General features: G+C 39.4%; 1 protein-coding gene across 3 annotated transcripts in view; it reads left to right on the top strand.

The window, feature by feature from the left end:
• MAST2 (microtubule associated serine/threonine kinase 2) overlaps nt 1-19,753 on the top strand; it is a 200,885-nt gene that overhangs the window by 71,874 nt on the left and 109,258 nt on the right. For all 3 annotated transcript variants that reach the window (XM_040231268.1, XM_040231267.1, XM_040231266.1), the window contains exon 4: nt 11,546-11,577. In XM_040231268.1, coding sequence (XP_040087202.1) covers nt 11,546-11,577 — 32 coding nt within the window. The remainder of the gene's footprint in view (nt 1-11,545; nt 11,578-19,753) is intronic.

Genomic DNA, 19,753 nt, shown 5'->3' with positions numbered 1-19,753 from the left:
CTATGGTTTATGTCATACAGTGTTCTGCTTGTGTTTTCCTCTAAGAGTTTTATGGTTTCTGGTCTTACATTTAGGTCTTTAATCCATTTTGAGTTTATCTTTGTATTTAGTGTTCAGTTCAGTTCAGTCCCTCAGTTGTGTCTGAGTTTTTGTGACCCCATGAATTGCAGCACGCCAGGCCTCCCTGTTCATCACTCCCGGAGTTCACTCAAACTCACGTCCATCGAGTCAGTGATGCCATCCAGCCATCTCATCCTCGGTCGTCCCCTTTTCCTCTTGCCCCCAATCCCTCCCAGCATCAGAGTCTTTTCCAATGAGTCAGCTCTTCACATGAGGTGGCCAAAGTACTGGAGTTTCAGCTTTAGCATCATTCCTTCCAAAGAAATCCCAGGGCTGATCTCCTTCAGAATGGACTGGTTGGATCTCCTTGCAGTCCAAGGGACTCTCAAGAGTCTTCTCCAACACCACAGTTCAAAAGCATCAATTCTTCGGCACTTAGCCTTCTTCACAGTCCAACTCTCACATCCATACATGACCACTGGAAAAACCATAGCCTTGTCTAGATGGACTTTTGCTGGCAAAGTAATGTCTCTGGCTTTTAATATGCTATCTAGGTTGGTCATAACTTTCCTTCCAAGGAGTAAGCGTCTTTTAATTTCATATATAGTATTAGGACGGAGAAGGCAATGGCACCCCACTCCAGTACTCTTGCCTGCAAAGTCCCATGGATGGAGGAGCCTGGTAGGCTGCAGTCCATGGGATTGCTAAGAGTCAAATGCGACTTCACTTTCACTTTCACTTTTCACTTTGATGCATTGGAGAAGGAAATGGCAACCCACCTTAGTATTCTTGCCTGGAGAATCCCAGGGACGGGGGAGCCTGGTGGGCTGCCGTCTATGGGGTTGCACAGAGTCGGACACGACTGAAGTGACTTAGCAGCAGCAGCAGCAGTGTTAGGAAGTATTCTAATTTCATTCTCCTACACATAGCTGTCCAGTTCTCCCAGTACCATTTATTGAAGAGACTGTCTTTCCCCATTGTATATTCTTGTCTCCTTTGTCAAAGATAAGGTGCCCATAGGTGCATGGGTTTATCTCTGGGCTTTCTGTCTTGTTCCATTGGTCTGTATTTCTGTTTTTGTGCCAGTACCATACTGTTTTGCAGCCTTGTTTTATTGTGAAGTCAGGAAGGTTGATTCCTCCAGCTCCGCTGTTCTTGCTCAAGATTGCTTTGACTATTCGGTGTCTTTTGTGTTTCCATATGAATTGTAAAATTTTTGGTTCTAGTTCTGTGAAAAATGCCATTGGTAATTTGATAGGGATTGCATTGAATCTGTAGATTGCATTTGGTAGTATAGTCATTTTCACAATATTGATTCTCCCAACCCAGGAACTTGGAATATCTCTCCGTTTGTTTATGTCATCTTTGATTTCTTTCATCAGTGTCTTAGTTGTTGCATGTGGAATCTTCTATTTTTGTTGTGACATGCAGGATCTTTAGTTGCAGCATAAGAGCTCTTAGTTGCAGCATGTGGGATCTAGTTCCCTGACCAAGGGAATCTGGGTCCTCTGCATTGGGAGCATGGAGTCTTAGCCACTGGACCACCAGGGTATGACTATGTTTAGTTTTATAAGGAACTGCCAAACTGTCCTCCAAAGTGGCTGTACTAATTTGCATTCCCACCAGCAATGAATGAGATTTCCTGTTGCTCCATATCCTCACCAGCATTTGGTGTTGTCAGTGTTCCAGATTTTGACCATTCTTATAGGTGTGTAGTGATGATGTTGTTCAGTTGCTAAGTCGTGTCCTATTCTTTGTGACCCCATGAACTGCAGCATGCCAGGCTTCTCTGTCCTTCACTATCTCCCAGATTTTGCTCAAATTCATGTCCATTGAGTTGGTGATGCTATCTAACCATCTCATCCTCTGTTGCTCCCTTCTCCATTTGCTTTCAATTCTTCCCCAGCATCAGGATCTTTTCCAGTGAGTTGGCTCTTTGTGTTAGGTGGCCAAAGTATTGGAGCTTCAGCATCTGCCCTTCCAATGGATATTCAGGGCTGATATCCTTTAGGATTGACTGGTTTGATCTCCTTGTAGTCCACAGGACTCTAACAAGTCTTCTCCAGCACCACAGTTCGAAAACATCAATTCTTTGGCACTCAGCCTTCGTTATGGTCCATCTTTCACATCCCTACATGACAAACAGAAAAGCCATGTTATTGTTCATTCACCAAGTTGTGTCTGACTCAATGTGACCCCGTGGACTGCAGCACGCCAGGCTTCCCTGCCCCTCACTATCTCCCAGAATTTGCTCAAGTTCGTGTCCATTGCATTGATTTTGCCATCCAACTGTTGCTATCTTCTTCTGCTTTCAATCCTTCCTAGCATCAGGGTCTTTTCCAGTGAGTTGGCTCTTTGTATCAAGTGGCCAGAATATTGGAGTTTCAGCTTCAGCATCAGTCCTTCCATTGAGTATTCAGAGTTGATTTCCTTTAAGATTGACTTGTTTGATCTCCTTGCTGTCCAAGGGACTCTCAAGAGTCTTCTCCAGTACCACAGTTCAAAACCATCAATTCTTCAGCCTTCTGCCTTCTCTATGGTCCAGCTCCCACAACTGTACATGACTACTGGAAAAACCATAGCTTTGACTACATGGACCTTTGTTGACAAAGTGATATCTTTGCTTTTTAATACACTAGGTTTGTGTAGGTTTTTCATAGGTTTTCTTCCAAGGAGCAAGTGTCTTTTAGGCTGCAGTCACTGTCTACAGTGATTTTAGAGCCCAAGCAGGGGAAATCTGTCACTGTTTCCATTGTTTCCCCATCTGTTTGCCAGGAAGTGATAGGACTAGATGCCATGATCTTAGTTTTTTCAATGTTGACTTTAAGCCAGCCTTTTTACTCTCCTTGTTCACCCTTGTCAAGAGGCATTTTAGTTCCTCTTCATTTTCTGCCATTAAGGTGGTGGTATCTGCATATCGGAGATTAATATTTCTCCCAGCAGTCTTGATTCCAGCTTGTGATTCATCCAGCCTGGCATTTACACACAATGTATTCTGCATAGAAGTTAAATAAATAGGGTGACAGTATACACCCTTGTCTTACTCCTTTCCCAATTTTGAACCAGTCACTTGTTCCATGTGAGGTTCTAATTGTTGCTTCTTGATGCATACAGGTTTCTCAGGAGACAGGTAAGGTAGTTTGGTATTCCCATCCTGTTTTGGGTTTTTTTTTTTTAAGAATTTTCCAATTTGTTGTGATCCACACAGTCAAAGGCTTTTGCGTTGTCAGTGAAGCAAAAGTAGATGCTTTTCTGGAATTCCCTTGCTTTCTCTATGATCCAATGTATGCTGGCAATTTGTTCCTCTACGTTTTCTAAACCTTGTACTTCTGAAAGTTCTCGGTTCACATACTGCTGAAGCCTAGCTTGATGGATTTTGAGCGTAAACTTTACTAGCATGCAAAATAAGCATAACTGTTCAGTAGTTTGAAAATTCACTATCTCAATATTATTTTGATTTGCATTTCCCTGATAACATATGATGTAGAGCATCTTTTTATATGAAAAAACCTTAAGCTTTTAAATGTATTTTCTTCTTTAGCCTTGGAATAACTTTTATGAGATAGGCAAAATAGATGTTTTTATCTCAGGTGTGCAGATTAGAAAAATTAGATTTAGGAAGGTTTAATGACTGACCAGGATTTATGAGTAGAGTAAGTAGTAGAACTGTGTTAAAATATTTTTTTTGACTCAGCCCTGAGTTCTTCATACAATGCAGAAATATCTTGTTAGGATCATTAAACTATTTTTACTATTCTTCACATTCATATGAGAACACATATCATCTGTGTCAAAATTTATAGAATAAAATACTTTTGTATACCTTGTTTTATTTGACTTTTATAAGCATGAAATCTAGCCCTTGTTGTTTTTTAGTTGCTAAGTTGTGTCCAGCTGTTTTGTAACCCCTTGGACTGTAGCCCTTCAAGCTCCTCTGTCCTTTAGATTTCCCAGGCAAAAATACTGGAGTGGGTTACCATTTCCTTCTCCATGGGATCTTTGCAACCCAGGGATCAAATCCACATCTCCTGCTTTACCATTGAGCCACTAGGGAAGCTCATCTAGTCCTCAGAAGTAGGTAAAATTCCAGGCACAAGTTATATGTTATTGAGAATATGAACCTAATTTTCATAAATTCAAATTTTGTGCTCTTTTCCATGTTTCTTAATATTATTGCATAATGTAAATATTCTATCATTGGAACCTGTTCTCAGGATGAGGACATCTGAATTTAATAAAAGAAAGAGGAGTGAAAACTTCAGAGTTTGATAGGCATACCATATCTCCATATATACTCATTTCCCCCTTAGTTCTTGACCTCAGGATACACCCACACTCAAGTGTGAATAAGTGGAGCTAAAACACCATTATGCCCAGAGCAGTAGTAATGGTACATTTGCTATACAGGAAAGGAAAGTTTTTGTGCATCCCAGCAGAATGGTTGCTGCCAGAGGAAAAACCTTGTATTTGGGCATAATGGTCTTTTAAGGCCACTTAATAAATGGTATAAAAGTGGATTTCCTTGGTAGGTAATGGCTTCTACTCTTTCCTGTCCTGAAAACTTAAAAGAAAAAAACAATAAAAATCAGTCAGTGGAATAGCTACCATCCTGAAGACAGTCAGTAAATAAGTGATAGCAGAGCATATCCTTTCTCCAGTAAAGCCTCTTTTGCTGACATAATTGCATTAGACAGTTTCCATCAATATAACTCCAATGAGCAAGACCCTACGTGAGCCTTATAGTGATGATAGTGATAATAAAATAGTAAGTAGCATTCACTTACATTACTGATTCATTGATTATTCATCAAATGTTCATTTGGTCCCTACTAAACCAGGTTTGTGCTGGGTACTAGTAATATAATTGTGAGCAGGACTGATCTCTCCTTCTCCAGCTAACAATCAGTCTGAGAAAACAGACAAGCAACTAATTGCAGTAAAGAGTTGGAATTAAATAGAGGTAGGCTGAGGAACTGGCACCCCACTCCAGTACTCTTGCCTGGAAAGTCCCATGGATGGAGGAGCCTGGTGGGCTGCAGTCCATGGAGCCGCTACGAGTCAGACACAACTGAGCGACTTCACTTTTCACTTTTCACTTTCATGCATTGGAGGAGAAAATGGCAACCCACTCCAGTGTTCTTGCCTGGAGAATCCCAGGGACGGGAGAGCCTGGTGGGCTGCCGTCTATGAGGCTGCACAGAGTCAGACACAACTGAATCGACTTAGCAGTAGCAGCAGCAGGCTGAGGAACAGAGAAGGCAATGGCAACCCACTCTAGTAATCTTGCCTGGAAAATCCGACGGATGGAGGAGCCTGGTAGGCTGCAGTCCATGGGTCACTAAGAGTCGGACGACTGAGTGACTTCACTTTCACGCATTTGAGAAGAAAGTGCCAACCCACTCCAGTGTTCTTGCCTGGAGAATCCCGGAGACGGGGGAGCCTGGTGGGCTGCCGTCTATGGGGTCACACAGAGTCGGACACGACTGAAGAAACTTAGCGGCAGCAGCAGGCTGAGGAAACTGTGTGTAGGGAAATCGTCTCAGAAGAAATGAGGTTTTAGCTAAGATCGGAGAATGTATAAAAAGACCAAAGGAACAATCAGAGAGAACTATAGCTGTGAAGCCCTAAAGGTGTGTGTGAGAGCCAGTACCGCATGTTTAACAGATCAAAACTCCAACAAGCCTGAGAATTGTGCAAATGATGATAGAAAGGAAGACAATAGCAGCTAGGTAGTACCCTCTAGGCACTTTAGACTAAAGGAATTTAGACTTTATCCATTGAAGGGTTTTAAGAAGAGAAATCACCTAGTCATTTCTGCATTTTAAAAAGATCTTTCTGACTGCACTATTTGTTTTGTTAAATTCATATACTATCGCTTAGAAAATAGATACTTATTACATGATATTTGCATTAATAGGGCATTAGGAATCAAGGGGGACAGAACTAAAGTGAAGTTATTTGGGAGGGTGTTACAGGATGATGCTGGCTTGGACTAGTGGACATAGCTGTGGAAGTAAAGTGAAACTGACAGACTAAAGATAGATATTTTGGAGGTAGAATTGGCAAGGCTCAATGAATAATTGGATGTGTAGGGTCAGAGAAAGTGAAGAAGCAGGAATACCTCTGGGTTTGATGGTACCGTCACTGAAATGAAAAACAGAAAAAGGGCAAGACTGAATAGAAAGATAAGTTGAGCTATAATTGTAAAACTATATACAGCTATATAGTTGGAGAGAGATCTGGGATAAAAATACAAATCTGTAAAATATGTGTAGAGGAGTGTTTCCAGGGAGAGCTTTAAAGACCATCAACATTTAAGCATCTTAAATATTGAAGAAAGAGGCTGCAAATGATAAGAGGAAAAACAGGGGAATGTAGTTTAATGGATATAAAAATCATTCAAGATAGAAGAATGACTGATACTGTTAGATGCTACTGAGCAGTCAAGTCTGGAAAAGAAGTGAAGAGTGAAAAAAAAAGGGGGGGAGCTTTCTTGGTGACTCATATGGTAAGGAATCTGCCTGTAATGGAGGTAGACCCGAGTTCAACCCCTGGGTCCAGAACATCCCCTGGAGAGGAGAATGGCTACCCACGCCAGTATTCTTGCCTGGAGAATTCCATGGACAGAGGAGGAAAATGATGAAGGAAGAGGCTGCAAATGATAAGAGGTAAAACAGGGGAATATAGTTTCATGGATAGAAAAGTCATTTAAGACAGAAGAATGAAAGATATCGTCAGATGCTGCTGAATAGTCAAGTACAGAAAAGAAAAGTACACTAAAAATGTGGTGAAGGTTTTACATGAAGACATTGGTAACTTGGCAAGAATGGCTTAAATGGGGTGGTAAGGAGGGTGAGGGAAAAATGGGGTGCTAGGTTCTTGGGATATCTGCATTGTGTTGAAGAAAATAGGAGGCAGTGAATGTAGACAATTCATTCAAGAAATGTGACTGTGAAGGAGGAAAAAACATTTATAAGGCTAAGTTGTTAAAGAGAGGTGTACAGTGATTCAGGGAAATTTTTTTCTTATATTAAGGTGGGATAGACTGGAATGTGTTCAGAATGCGATAATCAAACGATCATGAAGGATACAGAGTCCAGAGATAACTACTAGTAGGTTCGAGAAGACTGAATGGAATAGGCTTCACCGGAGGTTGTAATGTATTGTCAGTTATTACCTCGTGCTTTCTAAGAGTAAATGATGAGTCAGAGAATTTATGGTTATTTGCCTAAATGGGTGCTTTTCTTGCCTTAGCCAAATTTCCTGATTAGGCAGCTTTCCTCCTCAGCCTGCTGTGAATATTCCCTGGGAAAGGGAGGTTAGGGAAATCATTGTTCCTTGGACTGCTTTTATCTGATTGGAGACCTTACCTTGTTTCACTTTGCCTTAGGCCTGTCTTTATGGACAGCTTGGCACCGAAGTACTGATCTGGAGCCATCTTGCAAATGTAGGTTTTTGTGTAGGTGCAAGGATTGGTGAGGATTGGAGAAGGGATGGATTTCCACAGATTCATTTCCTTGTCTAAAAGTGATTCAGAGAGGGGCACATAGGGATTTCATAGAATTTTTGTTTATTGTTTGTTTGTTATTCTATAGTAGCTCAGTCATGTCTGAATCTTGGTGACCCCATGGACTGAATCCCACCAGGCTCCTCTGTCCATGGGATTTCCCAGGCAAGAATACTGGAGTGGGTTGCCATTTCCTTCTCCAGGGGATCTTCCTGACCCAGGGTTCAAACCTGCATCTCTGGTGTCTTCTGCATTGGTGGGCAGATTCTTTACCACTGAGCCACCAGGGAAGCTTGTTTATTGTTACTGCCCCCAAATATATTAATAAACCCACCCTGTGTCACCTATTAAACTCTTCAAAAAGCCAGAGCTGTCATGTAGATTCAAAGAATGATATTCCCAATTTTACATATATTGTTTCAGAAAATAGAAAGAGGACACTCTCCTAGCACATTTTATGTGGATAGTATAACCATGATGCCAAAATCAACAAGACAACTTGAGAATAAAAAGTACATAGTCCAGTTTTATTTATTAATGTAGAAGCAAAAAGTCCTAAATAAAAGCCTCCAGACGCTGGATGGTTTTATTAGTGAAATAATACCAGTCTTAGACAAACTCGTTCAGAAAATAGAGGAGAGGCAGGAACACTTCGCAGTTGGTTTCAGGAGGCTGGCATAATTGTGATACCAAAATCTGACAAAGGCATTATAGTAAAAGAAAAGTGGAGGCCATTATCCCTTATGAGCATAGATGTAAAAATCATTAATAAAATATTAGCAAAGATAATCCTATGGCATATTTGACAAAGTTCGGTTTAACCTAGAAATGTAATATTAGTATTACCCCAAATACTAATTTGGTTAGTATTTGGGGTAATACTAATTTGGGGATAATCAAATATTACCCCCACATCAATTCAAAACGGATAATGAACCTAAGCATAAAGGCTAAAACCATAAAGCATTTGGAAATAAAATGTAGGAAAATATTTTTTGTGTCCTTGGCACGGACAAAATTTTCTTAGACAAGATACTAAGAACACTGACTATTAGAAAACTGGCAAGTTGACCTTCATCAAGATTAAAAACTTTTGCTCATAAAGGTACAACTTAAAGGAATTTCCTGATGGTCCATTGGTTAGGACACTATGTCTCCACTGCAGAGGGCATTAGTTCAATCCCTGGTCAGGAAATTAAGATCCTGCAAACCGCATGCTCCCCACCCCCCAAGGAAAAAAAAAAGACACCAATTGATAACTCCAGTAGGCCAGCCACAGGCTGGGAGAAAATATTTATCAAAGTATCTAACAAAGGACTTATATCTAGAATATGTGAGGACCTCTTCTACTCAATAGTAAAAAGATAAACAGTTCACTTATAAAGAGGGCAAAATATTTTATATAAGAATATGTACTGATGACTAATAAGCATGTGACATGCTCAACACTTATCAGGAAAATGTCAATTAAACCCACAGTGAGATACCAATACATACTCACAAGAATGGTTAAAATTTAAAATACTGATATCATGTAAGTGGCATGAATGTAGAGCAATTCTTATGTTATTAGTGAGGGTAATCTATATTAGCTAGAATGTGAAGCAATAGAAACTCCCATACATTGTTATTACAGGTAAAACATAGTATTAATACAATCACTTAGAAAAAGATCTAGCAGTTTCTTATAAACTAAACATACACCAATCCTATAACCCAGCATCACACTTTAATTTACTCAAGTGTCGGGAGTTTGGGAGATAGGTTTGGAAAGGAGAACTCTTAGAAAGTGTTGGTTCAATTCAGTTCAGTTCAGTCGCTCAGCCATGTCTGACTCTTTGCGACCCCGTGGACTGCAGCACGCCACGCTTCCCTGTCCATCAACTCCCGGAGCCTACTTAAACTCATGTCCATCGCGTTAGGGATGCCATCCAACCATCTCATCCTCTGTTATCCCCTTCTCCTCCTGCCTTCTATCTTTCCCACCATCAGGGTCTTTTCCAATGAGTCGGTTCTTTGCATCAGGTGGCCAAAAGTATTGGAGTTTCAGCTTCAGCATCAGTCCTTCCAATGAATATTCAGGACTGATTTCCTTTAGGATGGACTGGTTGGATCTCCTTGCAGTCCAAGGGACTCTCAAGAGTTTTCTCCAACACCACAGTTCAAAAGCATCATTTCTTTGGTGCTCAGTTTTCTTTATAGTCCAACTCTCACATCCATACATGACTACCGGAAAAACCATAGCTTTGACTAGATGGACCTTTGTTGGTAAAGTAATGTCTCTGCTTTTTAATATGCTGTCTAGGTTGGTCAGAGCTTTTCTTCCAAGGAGCAAGCATCTTTTAATTTCATGGCTGCAGTTACCATTTGCAGTGATTTTAGAGCCCCCCAAAATAAGTCTGTCACTGTTTCCATTGTTTCCCCATCTATTTGCCATGAAGTGATGGGACCAGATGCCATGATCTTAGTTTTCTCAATGTTGAGTTTTAAGCCAACTTTTTCACTTTCCTCTTTCACTTTCATCCAGAGGCTCTTTAGTTCTTTGCTTTCTGCCATAAGGGTGGTGTCATCTGAATATCTGAGGTTATTGATATTTCTCCCAGCAATCTTGATTCCAGCTTGTGCTTCATCCAGTCCAGCGTTCTTCATGATGTACTCTGCATAGAAGTTAAATAAGCAGGGTGACAATATACAGCCTTGACATACTCCTTTCCTACTTTGGAACCAGTCTGTTGTTCCATGTCCAGTTCTAACTGTTGCTTCTTGATCTGCATACGGATATCTCAGGAGGCAGGTCAGGTGGTCTGGTATTCCCATCTCTTTAAGAATTTTCCACAGATTGTTGTGATCCACACAGTCCAAGGCTTTGGTGTAGTCAATAAAGCAAAAGATGTTTTTCTGGAACTCTCTTGTTTTTTCCATGGTCCAGCGGATGCTGGCAATTTCGTCTCTGGTTCCTCTGCCTTTTCTAAATCCAGCTTGAACATTTGGATTGGAAAGGAAGGTAAATTGGTATCATCATTTTGGGAGCAATTTCTGACTCAGTTCATGCCACATCTAAGTGTATCCTACCAAGAAACTTTTTATACATGCAGATGACAAAACATGTATAGTATGTTCATAGGAGCATTGTCTTGTTGGAGAAGAAAAACATGGAAAGAAAATTGTTTCCATTTACTGGAGAAACAATAAATAAATATTATAAAAGTTTATGGATTGGACCACAGTACTATAGCTATATGAACTAAAGTGAAATATATTCACATGGGTGAATCTCCTAATGATAGTGTAGATTGATGTCAGCTGATGAATGTATGCAGTGTTATAAGTATATAATTTTAAAAACATATAAAACAATGCTAGTAATTATTTAAGGATATATATAATAAAAAATAAAGACATATATGGAAAAGATAAACAAAAAGTTAAGATAGTTGTTAAGTGGAGACTAGTGGGAGGTGGGAATTGGTAAATTTGGAAAGCATATCACAGGGGCCCAACTTCTATTGTAGGGATTATTTCTCATGCCAGCGGTGTGTATCATCATCTCTATTGTATTATTTTCTATAATTTATTTGTTTAAAATATTTTATAATTAAAGAAAATATTCCATTTCATTCCTTTCATACCCATAACTAATGATACGAATCCTTCACCATTTATCAGCAGTTGGTGGCTGGACCAGTGAGTACCTGGAATCTACACTGGCCTGTTGGTTCCATCTAGTGGTGAAATTGCTGCAGGTGTTCTGTGAAACATCTTCAGCAAGGAAGAATGAGGAGATGATAGCCAGACTGCTTAAATTTTATTATTTCACTAAAATTTAAGAGACAAAGGAAAATGTTATTTTTCAGAGCTAGTGAGTTTTTGCCATTATTAAAATGATGCTAGAAATCTTCTAGGACATAGAGCGCAGACTTTTAGGACTGAGATGGGTTCTTCGTTCTCTCTAACCTGTGTTTGTGATTTGTTTTTCAGAAGGAGCTGAGCCTTCCAAGAAGAGGCAGCTTGTAAGTAGATGATGATTATGATTGCGATTATGATCTCCTGCTCAGGAATCCCTCCTGGGGACTGTTTTCAGTATCACTCAGAGAACTCTTATTCATGAATCTATTTTCCTGTGGACTCTTTTCTGGGCCCGTGAAACCAGTGGGCCAGCCAACTTCTCTCACTGTGTCAGCTCTTCCACTCTCCCTCATCACTCCCTACCCCAAATCCCCTCCTCTATGTCAATTTTTGTCTAACATTTGAGGGAAAGCCGCCAGTTAAATACCCATCACAGTCTTATGCTTGTGTTCTGGAGTTTACTGAGTTTAGTAGTCATGCTTTTTGCGAATGTTAAAATTGAAGCTCTTAACATCTGCATCTGTCCCATAAATGGTACTAGGGTGAGGTCAACAAGTTGAGACAAACAAAAGCTAAGTTTGGGATCGTGGTTGGAATGGGGCTATTGTTTACCTGCTTGTTCCATTCTGGCTTCAGGGCCCAGGGAAATTCATTAATGATCTTTGTCCCAGGATTTTAATTTCTAATATTTTCTTGGCATGCTGTCTCCCTCAGGAATTCTTTTGGGTGTAGTACTGCAAATTTGGCTAATCAGGATCATTTAGAATGCTTATTATGCAGATTAAAAACAAATATTTAAATAATAAAAAGCAGTTAGAATGCCGATTCTGAACTTATTTAAATTAAAATCTCCATGTTGGGGCCCAAGAGCCTATATTTTTTTGCCCCTGCACCCACACCCACCATGATTTTGCTAAGAAACCAAATTTGAGAAACAGTAAGGAAATAGGGCTATGTTAAAACAATGGGTTTGAAAATTTTCCTTACAGAAATACATGAGGCATGATTATGGAGGAGGACACAATGGTATTCATATATATTTATTAAGTATACTTTATACATCATATATGTTTAAAAATGTGTGAAACACATGGTTTTTCTGTTACTGTCTTTCTGGGATTTTGCTTTGTAAAAATGCTCTAATGATTAAATTGTCCTCTGAGATTCTTATGAAGTCCTTTTGGCTGCTTTATGAAAGCTCACTGTTTGTTATTTGATATAAAGAGACTTGAGTTATGAGTCAGAAAATTCCTAGGGCTCAGTTTTGGCTATGTCACTTAATTAACTTTGTACTGTAGAGGAATCGCTTCATCTCCTCAGTTGCTTTATCTATAGAATGAACTTTTTGATACCTGTTTTTCTTCTTTTTTAATAGTTATTAGAAAGGCAATATGTGTGATAGTGCTTCATTTTTTAGTTTTAGTTTAAGTGTATGTTACTTTCAGAATTCTTATAAATATATTAGATTAAATTTGGATATATTTTATTATTTAAGAGTCACCTTTCTGTCTTTATTTCTAGCAGTGAATCTCAGTTCTAGGTTCTCAGGTGTCCTGAGTCTTCTAAAAACTGGGCAAGAGCGCTGCCAGGACTCTTAATGGATGCACTTAATGACGCACTAAGTGGGTACATAAAATTGAAAGAGGGTAACTTTTCAGCATCACATTCAGCAAATATTTTTACTTGGTGACTTTCCTGTTATTTCTGGCATTTTTTTATTCTTGAGGTTCCTTTTTTGGGAAGTTCTCTGAGCTTTGCCTTTGCTTCAGGTTAGGTGAGATGAAAGGCCTGAGGTTGGTCACTGCTTTCAGGAATGTATACCTCTAATGAATAGTTTGCAGAGAAGGAAGGGTATCCTGTGAAAGTGATTTTTGTTTGAAACTGGAGGAAATTTTAGATCAATTGAGCTTTAGAGACATTTCTTGGTTATTTTAGTAGTATCTAAAGCTAGGCCTATTCTAACTACCTTTAAATGTTGCCATGCTGAGTGTCTTGTAGGATCTTAGTTCCTTGACCGGGGATTGAACTCAGGCTCTGACAAGGAAAGTACTGAGTCCTAACCACTGGATCGCCATGGAAATTATCCAGAAATACTTTTTAATACACTAACTCACATTTAAACAGTGGTTCATTCAATAAATTCATACTAATACCTGCTGTTTGTTGGGCACTGCTCTAAGTTCTGAGGTTATAAGCTTCAGTTAGATACATTTCTCTATTTTGGGAACTTAGAGTTAACCAGAACAATAATTTAATTAAAAAAAATTACTAGTATTAGAGGAGTAGAAAGAATTTTACTCTGGAAGGAATCTTAGAAACATGGATACTAATCTACACTTTGCCACTAATAAGTTATATATGGTTTTAACAGGAACTATCATTTCTAGGCTTGAAATGCTTCACTTGTAAATGAAATGACTGTTCATCTGAACTCTGTGCTTAGTCATCTTCCCAGATAATGGTAGCTCCATGGTACCTCTTCTGCAGAGAGCTGGGCATGTCTTTGTACAAGTGTGCAGTAGACGGCAGAGGGTGACTTACCATCTTCAATAGAGAAATCAGGAAAGTAAGGATACCTTACTTTTTATATGTGGCATTGGTAAGAGTCCGATTTGATTCCTTTGAATGTCCATAGCTGTTGTCCCAGCACCGTTATTGAATAGTTGTCTTAGGTTTTAACAAGGTCACTGGTTGCTCAGACTGTAGGGAGAGCAGGAGCGAAAGCTGGAAAGTAAGTGAGGATACCATTACAAAATTCAGTCAAGATGATGACTACTTAGCCAGGGTGGTAGCAGCTTAGATGGTGAGAAGTGAATGGATTCTGGATGTATAAAAGGAGAACTGTCAATATTTGCTGATAGTTAATTTTGGTATATGAGAAAAAGAGAGATTGAGGTTGATGGTGAGGTTTTAAGGCTGAGTAGGTAGATGCATATGGTTGCCATTTACTTTACAAGATCGAGAATATTGTGAGTGGAGCAGGGATTTTTTGTTGTTGTTATTGTTGCTCTTGGGATGGGCAGGATGGTGGTTTTTGGAGGAATCGCAACTTTGGTGCTTGCTTGACATTCAAGAAAGAGTGTTGATAAAGAGATTGCATATGTGAATCCTGGGGATCAAGGATGAGATATGATCTGGAATTATACAGTTAGGGATTGACAGCATGTATTAATAGATGATGATTTAAGTTATGGGATTGAATGAGATAAACTACTGAAATGCTACTTAAGTGTAGTCAACTGACAGGTGATGATCAATGAACTGCTTTAGTACAGAAGTTTAAACAATTTGACATTGTTGTGACCTTCAAGCATTTGATCATTTTTCTGTTATTTTATATTTGTTGTGTTTTGCAATGATTTATAAATGATGGAAATTTCACTTGGTCCTTCATCACAGCTAGTTTGAAAAGCACTGACCTGTTGAGTTAGTGAATCTAGTCAAAAAAGAGATCTAAGGACTGAGCCCTGGGCCTCTTCAGCATTTACTTATTAGGAGCCAAGGAGAATATTTCAGTCAAGAAGCCTGAGAAAGGACATCCAAGTGAGGTTGCAATAAAACCAAGAGAGAATGGTGTTTCCAAAGCCAGAAGAAAGTGTCAAGGCTATGTAAAATGACAACTAAGAATTGATTTTTTAGTTTAGTAATAGAGAAGACCCAATTGGTGACCTTGGCAAGTGACATTGATCAGAGGTAGGTCCAAAGCTTGATTTGAGTGAGTTCAAGACAGAATAGGAGATAGTATTACCTCTGTACTATTTGTATTTTAAAAAAATGTCTAATTTCAACCTGATGTATGAGGAAGCAATTAGAAAAGCTCAAATTGAGGTGATAATCTGTAAAACTGCTGGCCTGAACTCTTCAAAAATGTTGAAGTTGTAAAAGACCACAAACACTAAGGATGTGTTCTAGCTTGTTGGAGAAAAGAGGCCTGGTGAATAAATGTAGTTCTTGATTGATTTTTGGTTGGATCCTGGACTTTTAAAAATAGCTGAAGGATATTATTGGGACAACTAAGGAAATTTGAATGCGGACTTTGCTTTCGATGAAAAGGTGCCAATATTAAACTTTGTTAGTGTGACAATTTTGTGGTTGTTCCTTGTTCTTATAGCGAGGTCATTAATTGTGGAAGTATTTGAGAGGGGAATTATTATGATGTTTATAGCTGACTTTCAAATGATTCAGTTAATTAACAAAAAGTGTGTGTCTGTATGTGTTAGAGCAAGAGAGGGAGCGAATGAGAGGAAAAGAGAATGGAGGGAAAAAAATCAATGTTAACAGTTGTTAAAGGTAAGTGAAGCATATATAGAGTTTCATTTAATTATTCTTATTTCTTTTCTGATATTTTGGGGGAGGAGGTAGTCTATACGATTATTTCAAAGTGATTTGCTGAAAAGAGGATTTTAGAAATTAGGTGATGACCTAAATCAAATCCCTTATGATTATACAGTAGAAGTGAGAAATAGATTTAAGGGACTAGATCTGATAGATAGAATGCCTGATGAACTATGGACTGAGGTTCATGACATTGTATAGGAGACAGGGATCAACACCATCCCCATGGAAAAGAAATGCAAAAAAGCAAAATGGCTGTCTGGGGAGGGCTTACAAATAGCTGTGAAAAGAAGAGAAGCAAAAAGCAAAGGAGAAAGGGAAAGATATAAGCATCTGAATGCAGAGTTCCAAAGAATAGCAAGAAGAGATAAGAAAGCTTTCTTCAGCGATCAATGTAAAGAAATAGAGGAAAACAACAGAATGGGAAAGACTAGAGATCTCTTCAAGAAAATTAGAGATACCAAGGGAACATTTCATGCAAAGATGGGCTCAATAAAGGACAGAAATGGTATGGACCTAACAGAAGCAGAAGAGATTAAGAAGAAGTGGCAAGAATACACAGAAGAACTGTACAAAAAAGATCTTCACAACCCAGATAATCACAATGGTGTGATCACTCACCAAGAGCCAGACATCCTGGAATGTGAAGTCAAGTGGGCCTTAGAAAGCATCACTATGAACAAAGCTAGTGGAGGTGATGGAATTCCAGTTGAGCTATTTCAAATCCTGAAAGATGATGCTGTGAAATTGCTGCACTCAATATGTCAGCAAATTTGGAAAATTCAGCAGTGGCCACAGGACTGGAAAAGGTCAGTTTTCATTCCAATCCCAAAGAAAGGCAATGCCAAAGAATGCTCAAACTACCACACAATTGCACTCATCTCACATGCTAGTAAAGTAATGCTCAAAATTCTCCAAGCCAGGCTTCAGCAACACGTGAACCGTGAACTTCCAGATGTTCAAGCTGGTTTTAGAAAAGACAGAGGAACCAGAGATCAAATTGCCAACATCCGCTGGATCATCGAAAAAGCAAGAGAGTACCAGAAAAACATCTATTTCTGCTTTATTGACTATGCCAAAGCCTTTGACTGTGTGGATCACAATAAACTGTGGAAAATTCTGAAAGAGATGGGGATACCAGACCACCTGACCAGCCTCTTGAGAAATCTGTATGCAGGTCAGGAAGCAACAGTTAGAACTGGACATGGAACAACAGACTGGTTCCACATAGGAAAAGGAGTACGTCAAGGCTGTATATCGTCACCCTGCTCATTTAACTTCTATGCAGAGTACATCAGGAGAAACGCTGGGCTAGAAGAAGCACAAGCTGGAATCAAGATTGCTAGGAGAAATATCAATAACCTCAGATATGCAGATGACACCACCCTTATGGCAGAAAGTGAAGAGGAACTGAAAAGCCTCTTGATGAAAGTGACAGTTGAGAGTGAAAAAGTTGGCTAAAGCTCAACATTGAGAAAACTAAGATCATGGCATCTGGTCCCATCACTTCATGGGAAATAGATGGGGAAACAGTGGAAACAGTGTCAGACTTCATTTTTGGGGGCTCCAAAATCACTGCAGATGGTGACTGCAGCTATGAAATTAAAAGACGCTTACTCCTTGGAAGAAAAGTTATGACCAACCTAGATAGCATATTGAAAAGCAGAGACATTACTTTGCCAACAAAGGTCCGTCTAGTCAAGGCTATGGTTTTTCCATTGGTCATGTATGGATGTGAGAGTTGGACTGTGAAGAAAGCTGAGTGCCAAAGAATTGATGCTTTTGAACTGTGGTGTTGGAGAAGACTCTTGAGAGTCCCTTGGACTGCAAGGAGATCAACCAGTCCATTCTGAAGGCGATCAGTCATGGATGTTCTTTGGAAGGAATGATGCTAAAGCTAAAACTCCAGTACTTTGGCCACCTCATGCGAAGAGTTGACTCATTGGAAAAGACTCTGATGCTGGGAGGGATTGGGGGCAGGAGGAAAAGGGGATGGCAGAGGATGAGGTGGCCGGATGGCATCACCGACTCGATGGACGTGAGTTGGAGATAACTCCGGGAGTTGGTGATGGACAGGGAGGCCTGGCTTGCTGCGATTCATGGGGTCGCAAAGAGTCAGACACGACTGAGCGACTAAACTGAACTGAACTGAACTGGAAAGGTAATGGAGTTGAGTATTTTTCTCTCTTTTGAAAGTATAAATAGGAGATATATCTTGTTTGTATGTCATTGAAATTATCCAGTAACCAAGGAGATGTTGAGAGAGAACAACTGCTGGAATATTCTTAATTAAGCAATAATGGAGGCCATCTAAGTACATGTGGAAGTATTAGCCTTAGACAGGGTGTTGACAATTTGTCGCCAGCAGCCTCAAATACCTCATTTTATTTGTAAAAGATTATGCATATAAAATGTATGGCATAGAACCTTCAATTTAGCAGTCAACTATTTGTTATTGTTAAAGTGTTTACTGCAGTGCCTGTTTAATTAGTAGACTTTGAAAAAGTGGTAGCTGTTTATTACTGTTTTTATTATTAGCAGGCTATAATTACCTGTTAAAAACTGTAAATTCTTCAGAAAAACAAATTAGTAAGATCCTAAACCAAGTTAAACGAGCAGTAGGGTGCCTTAGCAAAGTCACAGGCGATTCATGGTTGGTTTTGGTCACAATAGGAAGAAAGCAGCTAAATCCCAAGATGGGGAATGAGAACATCCAGGCCTGCAATGATACAGACTTTGTTGGGACAAGTTGGTTATGAAAGTTCTTTTGGCCTGGCTTATATCATTTATTTTATATGTAGCTTCCTGAAGTAAAATTGTTTTCATTTTTAGAAAACTATTTTATATTTAAACCCATTGGGGTATTTTTTTTTTTATTGCATTGAAAAAATCTAGACCTAGAGGAGCTGATAGCTTTGTTGATAGTGTACATATCTGTGGGAAAATGACTGAAAGAAAATGAAGTTCTAAAGCTATTTATATTTATTTACCCAAGCCATAGGAATATTGTGTTTTGCTTTTTTCTCAGTGGAAACAGCTCTGAATGACTTCCCTTGCCTGGGTCTGTGGCAGAACCCCCTCTTAGCAGTTGCTATCAAATACGATTTTTTTTTTTTTTTTTGGTTTGTAAATCAGCACCAATATCTAGGCCCTATTCTTAGGAGCTCAGTGTCAGAAGTGTTCTAGTCTTTAGTTACCCAGAAAGTTAAGCTTTTCTAATACATATTACAACTCAAGGTAATTGTCCTTATATTTCTTGAAATGTTTTTATTTCTTTGAGGCTGTGAGCAGTCAGTAGAGATAAGAACAAACTGTAGGAGTGAAAAGGCAGCTACAGCACCTGTCATAGTGTGTGTGTTGCTCTTGGTAGCCTTTATTAAACTTGAGTCCTTGAGGATAGTTACCTTTGCAGTGTTGACTTACTCATTTGATCAGTGGACTAGGACATCAGATATTGGATGAAAGTGGGAGAGTCAATTCTTAGGTAGGTTGATAAGAAGTCTGTGGTCCCTGAGGAGGAGAAAGGTCTGGGGTTCTTGAGGAAGAGATAGGGTTCTGAAGTTCTCAAGGAGGAGAAAAGGACAAATGTTTTTTCTTTAAGCTCAGAGCTGATGATTGCACAACAAAACAACTCGTCTTACTCAAGGATATGTTTTCCCTTAAAGTCTGTTTGATTCAGTTCAATTCAGTTGCTCAGTCGTGTCCAACTCTTTGGGACCCCATGGACTGCTGCACACCAGGCTTCTCTGTCCATCACCAACTCCCAGAGCTTGCTCAAACTCATGTGCATCAAGTTAGTGATGCCATCCAACCATCTCATCCTCTGTCATCCCCTTCTCCTCCTGCCTTCTATCTTTCCCAGCATCAGGTTCTTTTCCAGTGAATCGGTTCTTCTCATCAGGTGGCCAAAGTATTGGAGTTTCAGCTTCAGCATCAGTCATTCCAATGAACATTCAGGACTGATTTCCTTTAGGATGGACTGGTTGGATCTCCTTGCAGTCCAAG

Source organism: Oryx dammah, unplaced genomic scaffold, assembly GCF_014754425.2.
Source record: "Oryx dammah isolate SB20612 unplaced genomic scaffold, SCBI_Odam_1.1 HiC_scaffold_28, whole genome shotgun sequence".
Taxonomy (NCBI): Eukaryota; Metazoa; Chordata; class Mammalia; order Artiodactyla; family Bovidae; genus Oryx; species Oryx dammah.
Note: the sequence above shows the minus strand (reverse complement) of the source record. Positions and strands in the feature narration are given on the sequence as shown.